This window comes from Dryas octopetala, chromosome 8 (genome assembly GCF_963921425.1).
Source record: "Dryas octopetala chromosome 8, drDryOcto1.1, whole genome shotgun sequence".
NCBI classification, from domain to species: domain Eukaryota; kingdom Viridiplantae; phylum Streptophyta; class Magnoliopsida; order Rosales; family Rosaceae; genus Dryas; species Dryas octopetala.
In genome coordinates this window covers 8,225,898-8,236,803 of record NC_141373.1, presented here as the reverse complement: position 1 = coordinate 8,236,803, position 10,906 = coordinate 8,225,898, and the positions used below count along the sequence as shown (strand labels likewise).

Sequence of the window (10,906 nt, the reverse complement as noted above, 5' to 3'; positions counted from 1 at the left end):
CACATGCTTTTATGTGCATGCCAAGATGTTTTTTATGTTGTACACAAAACGGATCGCAAACATGTCTTTTTTATGAAAAGTCATACAAACATAACATTTTCTTTTACACGAAAATTCTTTTGTAGCGTTGTGGTCACGTTTATATAAAGGCTATATAAATAAGAATGAGTGTCCATTAGAACAATTTTAAAATGAAAATAAGTGTAATGTATCTTAAAAGTTACATAAAAATGAAATATTGGGAGAAATTATGTCATCATCTAGCAGGATGGTGGCAGGTGTTTTTTGCAAACAAAAAAAAGATGTTTGAACTTATTTCCTGTTTTTGTTTTATATTGCTGAAACATATATGCATTGCAAAGTATAAATTTCTAGCCTTAGAAAGATTTAAAGGCTATGAATATCTTGTTAGACACCATTTTACTTATGTTCATATTTATGGACAATGACATACTGCTTGATGTTAATTAATTTTCTTTATATTTTCACTCCTAAGGTCCATGAAATATTATAATTGAATGACTATAAACGAGAGATAGGTGAGAATTTTATTGGAAGAATGCTATATATCTTCTCTACTCATATTTTCTTTCTACCTTGTTTGTTTTTATAATGCCGAGTGTCATTTGTAAGTTCTTAACAGTTAACACTAACTTATTAATGCACCAAAACTCTAATAATATTGTTCCACATCTACCCCTGATTTTGAAAAACCAAAAATGACTATCAACCATCTAAAAGGACTTTTCAGAGTTCGTACAATTTACCCAAGTCAACCTATGACGTTTCAGACAGTTTACGCAATTGAAATGAAGAAATAAGTAAATTGGGAAATATTAATACACAACTATAAGAAAGTAATACACACGAGTTCAAAGAAGAAGAAATAAAAAAAATCAAAGTTATGAGTGAAACATGCAATTGTTTGTGGCTTTTTGCTAATTAACACTGGTAATCAAACATCAATTTCAAATAGTATTTGAAATGAGAGGAGACTATAGGAGGGAGAGGGAGACCTAAGCATATGCAATTATGCTTGGAAAAGCAGAACCAATCAGTTTGGCAAACTTTCTGGAGATGCAATTATAGAGAAGGATCAGCTAACGATACATTTCAGCAACATTAAGTTCCACCTGTTACATCACTTGTAACAACTACAGAACAGTACATAAATGCCACTAGCAATTAGTGGCAAAACAAAACAATACAGATGAACAGAAGCATGTCACAAGAAAAGGAGAAAAAACAGAAAATTTCAACCACAGAACCCTCCATTGCCACAAAAGGTTAAAACCCCCTTACTCCAATTTCATATCCGCAGACTTGTGACTGAAGATGATCTTAAATTTCATAGAACTAGATCTTCTAAACTCCCCCTTGCACATGACTCCACCATGACCAGGCATTGCCACAATTAAATTGCATAGACTATTTCTCCACTGCTGTCAATGTCGAGGTCGTCGGGGTCACTTTCCATATCCTCCTCCATGTTATCAATGTCGTCCAGGCTGCCTGCCAGATACTGATTGAGACTGTTGGTCCCAACTGCAGGTATTGTAGCCTCAGAAATTATCTTCATGATCTCATCAATGCTTTGCATGGGTTGATCAGGCTCTTCAAACTGGCTGTTCATGGTGTTTTCAACCATGAGATCTGCTGGAAGGTTCTTTAGAAACCACTCATGGTTCCTAATCTCAGGAATGGTTATCCTCTGTTGCACACAATAAGATTCAATGAAACTCAAGTTAGAACATTGCTCTTTCTGTCCTTTAAACCCTAATTAGATATGAGAGAGCAAGCTAAGGGAAGCATCAATCAGCAAAGCATATAGAAATAAAGTTTTATTCTTCGAATTTTGTGAAACAAGGTCCTGGCGTGCCAGACACATAGACAGAATGACATGAATACGTAAATACATGACCATTATTAATCCATGTACTTTAATCCAAGAATAAGCAAGCAGGACATGCATTTAAGTAAATATAAAGACTGATATATAGGTGCACGCACATAACTCATATGCAAAGAATATCACACACCTTCTCTGGCTCAGCTACAAAAATCCTTGAGATTAGATGACGACACTCTTGAGATATATGTACATAGTCGGGAATCGAGTACTGGACATTCGTTATACGCTGCAAAATAGTCCACTACTTTTAGTCAACTATGCAGAGCTACACAGTTTCAATAGTGTTAAAGGTGCAACAATTACATGTATTGTCTTGCGGAAGTTTTTAGGCTCCCCAGGGTCCTCAAATGGGTATGCACCCACCAACATGACATACAAGGTCACCCCACAAGACCACACATCTGCAATCTGAATGGAAGATCAAAATTGAAAACAATTAGCACAATGTATTAATTCTATGTAAATGCACAAAAAGAGGGAAAGGGTATCCTTCATCCATGACTGCAGAAATACACAGTATAAGTTCCAGTATTTTGTCTATGACACCAAAACAATATTAGGGCTTCATTTGGATTATGGGATTTCAAATCTATGGGTTTTAAGTTAATGTTTAAAGTTAACTTACTCGAAAATAATGTTAAGCATAGCAGTTTGTACTTGTGTGAGGAAAAAAAGTAGAAGAAATACAAGGATTTCAAATGATTCATTGAACCTTGTCATTTCAAATTCATAATATCAAATTGAATCAATTCACTTCAAATACATTATATTTCATATATTTATGGTGTTTTAACCAATGTCAACTTATTTTTAAAATCCAAATCCATTTTGTTAAATCCCTCTATTTGAATGGACCATTAGTGTGCCAATATTAGATCATTTAGGAACGGAATAAAGTTCCCAATAATGGAACTTCAAAAAGAGTCCTTTCTTTTAAAGCGGTGGTGAGTGATCGCATTGTCATCTTTTAGCATGTGCATTTATCTATTTCAAAACCTCAGGTAATCATATCAGCCAACTCTAAAATTTCAATATCCAGTTTGTAAGGTACCTAAAACAAGGTTTACAAAAGAAGAAAAAATATAGGAAGTAGCTAAAACCAATTTAAAAAACCCCAAATTTTATATAATTCATGGTAATCTCCCAACAATCTTTTCTGGCTTATCCCTTTCAGTTGCAGCCAGTTACCCATGGTCATCGTGTTTTGATTTCTGCCAAATGAACTCAAAACTGAACTTTGTACACGAAACGGTGGACTTGTTTTGACCTAATGCGTTGCACTTGATCCTACAAAACTTGAAATTGATTGAAGGGTGGTTGCAATTACTCATAACTTTTAAATTTACTTGTAGTTATGACTAACGATTGAGATAGAAACAGGGCAGCTTTATCATGCTCAAATTAAAGGATGATGGGAATACATATGGTTGCACAAACCAAGTTACAAGTTATAAGCTAAGCTTTTTCCAGAAAGTCGTAAACAAAGTTAAATATATGAAAATACATATAAGTAACTCAGTAACAAATGATTTTATAAATAATGACATTCATAAATAACTTAAAGTCTTAACAACATATATAATAAGAGACCATTGGACAAGATTATTTAACATGTTGGTTAAACAAATTTAAGTATCATATAGATGATAAGTATTATTACCTTGCCATCGTATTCTTTCTTAAGTAACACTTCAGGAGCAATATATGCAGGGGTTCCAACAGTTGATTTTGGTTGTGAATGAAGCACCGAGGACTGAAAAAAGAGACGGCCTAATTAGATGGATATGAAAAATATAAATAGTACAAAAAAAGAAGGTAATAACACAGATGAGCAATGAAGGACTTGCTAATATGTATGACTTACCCAATATCACAAAGTAAAAGGGCAGACAAATTCGTACGAAGTCTCTACCAGTTAAAGGAAAAACCATAGCATGCATTAAGCATTCAAACAACCATATTTTTTAATACATGCCTAATACATTTCTGTTCTGAATTTAATCACCAGAGATCTATTCCATAATTTAAATTCTTGTAGAATGAAGGCAAGCACATGAGAGAGAGAGAGAGGGCTAGTCACTCTAGTACCTTTGAGTAGCCAAAGTCACATATTTTTAAACGAGGAGCTTGACTTCCATCTAACAATGTGTTCTCTAACTTCAAGTCCCGATGGCACACTTGCTTCATGAAGAAATGCAGCAAAATACATACATTCTGAAATCTAGTTGTATCTTCAAGTATTAAAAGAATTACAATAAAGATAGACAACTTAGTCTGCATACCATTGCATGACAGTAACTAACTCCTGATATAAGTTGTTGGAAAAAGAAGCGTGCCTGCAACAAAAATACATTAGAAAATAGGTTGGAAGCACTATTAGAAACAGAATTAATGTGTTGGATAAGAACCTCATCCTCACTGAACCGCCCAGCATTGCATATACGCTCAAAGAGCTCTCCTCCAGATGCATATTCCATCACAATGGCCAGATGAGTTGGTGTTAATATTACCTGCAGTCACATAGTAACGTCACTGAATTTTGTGGAGGATTTAATTTGTGATTAGATGTTAGAACTTAACAGACCTCTTTGAACCGGACAATGTTGGGATGCCTCAACGACCTGTGGTTTATAATTTCTCTTTGTACATTTTCATCTATCTGTTAGACAAAATATAAAAGTAGGGTATCAATATTGAAAGTTTGAAACTACCAAGTATAACAATGGCCCATTACTTACAAGCCATAACAGGGCAATATAAACTTAGCTGCATAAATGAAAATATCTTGACTGATCAGATGACATGTCCTACCTATATCACATTAAATAAGATTTATTCACACTTTCAATCCCAGAAAAAAAAAAAAAAAAAAAAAAAAAAAAAAAGATAATATAAAATAGTTAAAAAATTTCATAATAATTTAACCATTTACAAAAGAATGCCATTTTAGAAAGACTGTTAAAAACAGTCAAGGCAAAGTGTTTCTGCATCTTATATAACAATGAGAACCATTAGTCTGTAGTCCTCAAATGTCATCATTGCCAACATGGAAAAATTCTCTGGGAAATCTAATGAACTGTTCACGGTTGTATACTATTTATCAGGCTACATATCCAACTGTTAAATCCTCCACTCAGCTTACAGTCTCCCATAACACATGGGAATTACTTGGCCAGTTTACTGCAAAATTCGCAGTTCAAAATTCATTTCTTATTTCTTTTGCTTGGTTTACTCAACAGTTTAGGAGAAGGCAGATGTTTTATCGTCCATCCTCCATTAGGTTGTCAAGTCCCCAGCTTTCTCACCAACAAAATCCTCAGCATTTAAGAATGTCAATGATACTCAATTTTTTGGTATAACAATGATACTCAATTTTAAATCACCCTTAAACATGACTTGTATAAAATAACACAAATAATTAACAAAAGGCCACTCAGAACTTTATAGTGAGGCTGTACACTTACACCCAAGCTCAACAACTAAACAGGACTCAGGTTCAACATATTCAACAGTGTCACTTCCATAGTTAAGCATCATGTGTCAAATTCAACAAAAACTTCTTGTTATAAAAAAGAAGCTAAAAACCAAAAATTAAATCCCATCAGACCTTTAACTCTAAGGTCCAACAAACCACTCAAAAGTGAACACAGTGAACTCAAATTCAAACAAAAATCAACTGTTTTTGTTTGGAGACACTAAATAGCAAACTTCACCCTCAAGAAACATATAAGCAATCAACTTCCGCAAACTCACGTTCAAATACACACACAGACCACTATATTAGAAACTCACTAATCCTGAAAGACAAACATTCTATGAACCACCAAAATCAAGTTGAAACAATCACCAAATGAAACCACCAAAAAAAAAAAAAAAAAAAACAGAAAGCAGTCAATCCCCTCAAATACACAAATGAGCCAAACCTCAAATACCCATTTGAAAAAGAAAAAAACAAGAGTAAAATTCAGTGACTAACCTTCTCACCTCTCTCTATGTATTTCACAGCAACAAGCTCCTCAGTCTGCTTGTCCCTCATAAGCCTTGCAACCCCGAAATTCCCCGCCCCGATATCGCGAACGAGCTCGTACCGATCGCTGTCATGCATGATCGGCATGTCCATGCCTGGCCCAACTGTGAGCCCAGTCCGATCCATCTCTCTACCACCTCTCTCTCTATATATATACACTAAGACCCTTTAAACCAAATACCAATTTAGCCCCTACTCCACAAGCTAAGCTTTCTCTATCACATTATACAGAGAGGAGCAAAATGGCAAGGCCAAAACAGTGATCAAATCGACCGAGAAGGCGGTGGTGGAGGTGACCTGGCAAGACCAGGACCACTGGATAGGTGAAAAGCTGGTGGTTGAAGAAAAAGACTGAAGATTGGTTCTACCCCGTGAAGCTCCCACCCACCTCAGAAATGGGGGTTCCTCAGATTTTTCTCTCAAAAAACAAAACAAAAGAAAGATCTTTTTTTTTATTTAACTTTCTGGGTTTTTAGGTGACTGTTTATTGGTGTTGCAGAGGCTTTAGGATATAGAGCTCGTGAACCCAACCATCCCCTCCCTCCCTCTCTCTCTCTCTCTCTCTCTCTCTCTCTCTCTGTGTTTCTGTGCGTCTGTGAGTGGTTTTTCCTCTGTATCTGTGTCTTGGTCTGAGGTTTTTTTTTTTTTTTGGTGTTCGTGTGGTTTTATCTGAAACTTTTATAGGGAAATGGGTTTTACGATATTTTTATGATTTTATCCACTCAACGGTTAACAGATCATCTCTATTTATTGTCTCCAAAGACTCAAATTCAGTGAACTCAGAACTGTAGATTTACATAGATACCCCTATCATTTTCCTTAATACCTATGTTGTCCGCAGAGAGACAAATTTTTCTGTTTCTTCCTTTTGTTTTTTGCTTACACATGCAATGGAAGATAGTGTCTCTCAACTCTTAGGAACATCCGTTTCAGATATTCTTGCATCATATGAATACTTTTTTGAACTTTTGGATTTGATGTCTTTACTCTTTAACAAATAGAGTTTCGATTTGTATATAAGTATATAACACGTAAGTTTCTACTATTGATGAATTTCAATTCTCATCTCTAAAAAATCAAGAGATATTTTTTAGACAATTAGTAGGCATAACATTTCTCTCCAACTTACCCTCTATTGTTGGTGAAATCCAAATGTGAATTTAGACTTAACTCATTTCGTTTGCTATAAGAAAAATCGAATTTATAAATTAGAATTTACCGTAATCACAAGTTATATGACATATTTATTTTCCAAAAAGAATAGGGTTAAAACACAAGAAATTAGTAGATAATCCAAATTTAAAAAAATGTGTTCTTTTTACTTACTCTCCATCACTTTAATTTTACCATCCCAGCGAATCACAATTTCACTTTCAACAAACACTACAAAGGTAAACAATACAACATTACGAAGGAACATGGGATCAAGAGCTCGTGTTGTTCAATTCTCTTAGTTTATTTCGCTCACATTCAGACTAGTCGCTTTCTCAAATTTTCTTACATCCTTTCCTTGCATTCCAGTTTTTACCTGCTCCTTCGTACTTCAATTTTTCTGACCTAGTGAATCACAGTTTCACTTTCAACCCAAATTCTAAAGGTAAGAACATATTTTTGAGTTGCATATAATAGTTGAATGACTAACTCCATTAGATTAGATTTAGTGATAATTATTAATTCTTATAATATTTGAGTTTATCTTGTTGGTGTGTAAATTTATAGATTTTTTCCTTCATTTGAACTATATACATTAATTTTGTTTGATTACATTGTCATATCTAGATGATTTGGCATTTTGTTTAAATATTTGTTATTAATGCACAACCACAAAGTGGAAATTAATTTCAAACAATATTTAAACGAGTCGTGTGATCACAACTTACCAACACTATTTGAGTTGACATTTACAAACGTTGACCAACTTATTAAGGATAAGATACATTTTTTGGACCAAAATATTGATTTTAAAGGTACATTTCGAGAACTTTAAACAAGGACAACCTAATGTCATTTGGTAATACACTATACAAAATAAAGCTTTATCTTCAAATCTTACCATTTGTGCATATAGAATCTAAGTTTTTTATTTTTATTTAGAGAGGGTAATTCAAATTTTGAATTTTTCTAATATTATGAAGAAAAATACTAGTAAATCAATAATTAGCCAGTTGGAACAAATTTTGAATATAAAAACCTTATGTTAATATTAGGTTGTGAGAGTATGTTAAATCAACAACCCTATGTTTATCTAGTCAGAGTGTTTGTTTCCTGATAAGTGACAACAAGGTGTGGACAATGCCGATGATGATATTGTATTATATTTTCTTCTCTTCACTTGGTCAAGCAAAGGTGAAGCTCTAACTTGAAGCAAAAGAAACTACGTGAGCACCAATTTTTTCATATTCAACTGCAACTGAAATTGAAACTGAAACTTCTGGATATTGCTAAGAGTATTTTGACTTCAATTCAGTCAAAGTTTATGTTCATGCTAGTTATATATATATTTATCATAAAAGAGAGTTTTTTTTTGTTACATATATTAGAGAGAATTGAACATGAAGTTATATTAATTCTAACCTATTATCTAACTCTCCCTCACTAGTTGGGCTATCTTGTTTTCGTATAAAATATATTATGATAGATCAAAAGTTAATTAAATGCTTTCTAATATAACCAAAAAAAAAAAAAGTACCTAAAAATATTGCTTTGTTCAGAACATCTCTAATCATACTCTTTATTTTTTAGCTAAATTTTAGTCAAATTAGCTGAATAATATTTAGCTAGCCACTTTTTAAGTGACTACTCCAGTAATACTCTCTAATATAGCTAGTCATGAATATTTAATTCAAAAAAAATACTTAATGTAATTGAAAATATACAGAGAACAACCTAAAACATAGTATTTGATGTTTAGAAAAGAGAATAGAGAGTCACTCTCACTCACTTCCTCAAATGTAGAGAGCCAAAAGTGGATTGCTACAATAGAGAGCCATTTAGAAAGGCTGCCGGAGCATACATTTTCTTAACATCCTCTCCAAATTAGCTAAAGAGCCAAAGATAGAGAGGCCGTTGGAAATACTCTAAAATAGTCTAAATCCTTAAGCTCTACGTAAAAGTTTTTAACATCTTGGCCACTCCCACACATGCATCACAACCCACAAGCATGTGGATATTTAAAGGACAAAATGGGAAATGACTTCAACAAAAGATTATATATAATATAATTTTCTTAAGGTGATAATTTTCACACTCCAATTTTGTATGAAAATAAAGAAGAGGTATGTAAGTGTACAAAATAGAAATATGAAAATCACAACCCTTTTTTAGTACACGGTGGTGAAATGATGAAAGTAATTTAATTATATTACAAGATCTACTTTCCAATTTGGGTTGGGATTAATTAAGTGATCGAATAAATAAATGATTAGCTTATATTGATATATATCTTTCCCACCAAGAAGTGACCTACCAAATTGTAAGCTCTAGTTGGGATATTTCATTCAATTATTAACCAAAAACAGAAATTGTAAAACCCTAGTTGGGATTGTTTATTCAATGATAAACCAAAAACAAAAGTTGAAAGCTGTTGGGATTGTTTATTCAATTATGTTTTTCTAATGCTAGCTTTTCAATTAGCAGCATGGCCTCTGGACATGACTAGAAGGAACTCTCAGAAGGACCACTCAACAAAAATAATATAAGTATTGAATTCTTTGTCAAAATTTTGAAAATTTCTCTGTTGTCTTTATCATGCTTGGCTACTCTTTTGTAGTAAGGTGGAAAGTGGTTTCCTCAATCATAGGGAAGATAAGGTTTTTTGTTTTTTGGAATGTAGGGAAGCTGGTTAAAAGGCACATTATATCCATCGGTCCTACTTATTTCTAAAAATAAAATAGGTCTAAATTTATTTCGTATCAAGAGGAATGATCTCTTACTAAATACTTGTCTGACTGAGTGAATGGTATGTTATTTTAACTACATGTGTTACATATAATATAGGAAAACCATATTTGTACTACTTTAGGAATTTCTTCCACTCCTCCATAGGAGTGCAAAAGTACAAGCTAGTGGAGAGTGCTATAATTTTTGTTATGTATTGTATAATATATCAATACAATTTAATGTTTAGCTTTTTTAAAATTTAATTTTCAACTTTTCTGTCCAATTCGTTCATTGTTCAATGTGTCATGATTTGAGCAATTTGAAAAATCAAAACAATTAATTTGGACAAATTATATTTTAAACTTTGAAAATGCTATATGTAATTTACCATCTGCTAAATGTACCCTACATTTTTTTATAAACTATAAATCTTACTTTTACTTTAACACAATTAAAAAAAAAAAAAGAGGAATAAACCAAACCAAACCCCACCCTCCCCTCCCTTCCTACCACCCACCGTTGGCCGTACCTTCCTTGACCACCCCCTTCACCCCGACCAACCCCCTATCCTCTTTTCCTGTCTCTCTCTCTCTCTCTCTCTGCATTCCGATCACCCCAAGGTTCAAAGGGGGACTGACAATTTTATCGGCTTCAAGATTAGAGGTCAGTTACCTCCTCAACTCAACCGAGAAAGTTTTTTTATGTGAGTATAACACCACGTGGCGGTTCTAATATATTTAAATTATAACACATGTACAATCATTAATATCTAAAATTCTAAACTTTAAAAATATCCTAAAATTATATACGTGTTATAATTTAAATAGATTAATCACACTGTCACGTAATGTTACAATTAGGTGCAAATCTTCTCAACCAATGAATTAGAACCTCTAATTTTCTCAACCCACCTATGTCCACCTATGAATTGCCTACAAGTGAATTGGGTTAGGATGGGCCATCCCCACAGTCAGTTTACTTGGGCCACTTGAACATGAAAGTATCCCTACAAATTGGGCCCCAAGCATCCTGATATCATATCAAAGCCCTTTATTTTCCCATGTAATTAGAAAAACCCTCTCAAACCA

General features: G+C 33.4%; 1 protein-coding gene across 3 annotated transcripts; it reads right to left on the bottom strand.

Moving 5' to 3' along the window:
• Window positions 1-1,078: 1,078 nt before the first annotated feature.
• On the bottom strand, window positions 1,079-6,565 carry LOC147276823 (serine/threonine-protein kinase SRK2E). Of its 3 annotated transcripts, none has more exons than XM_086254277.1 (9): window positions 5,889-6,564; window positions 4,497-4,571; window positions 4,321-4,422; window positions 4,195-4,248; window positions 4,001-4,093; window positions 3,573-3,665; window positions 2,216-2,320; window positions 2,040-2,138; window positions 1,079-1,711 (listed from the first exon to the last, which is right to left on the bottom strand). In XM_086254277.1, the coding sequence occupies exons 1-9, from the start codon at window positions 6,063-6,065 to the stop codon at window positions 1,415-1,417; spliced, it is 1,095 nt and encodes a 364-aa protein (XP_086110403.1). In that variant the 5' UTR covers window positions 6,066-6,564; the 3' UTR covers window positions 1,079-1,414. The 3 variants fall into 3 exon arrangements, with proteins under 3 accessions (XP_086110403.1, XP_086110404.1, XP_086110402.1); XM_086254278.1 differs by having other exon boundaries at window positions 5,897-6,033; XM_086254276.1 differs by having other exon boundaries at window positions 4,195-4,422; window positions 5,889-6,565.
• Window positions 6,566-10,906: the final 4,341 nt, after the last annotated feature.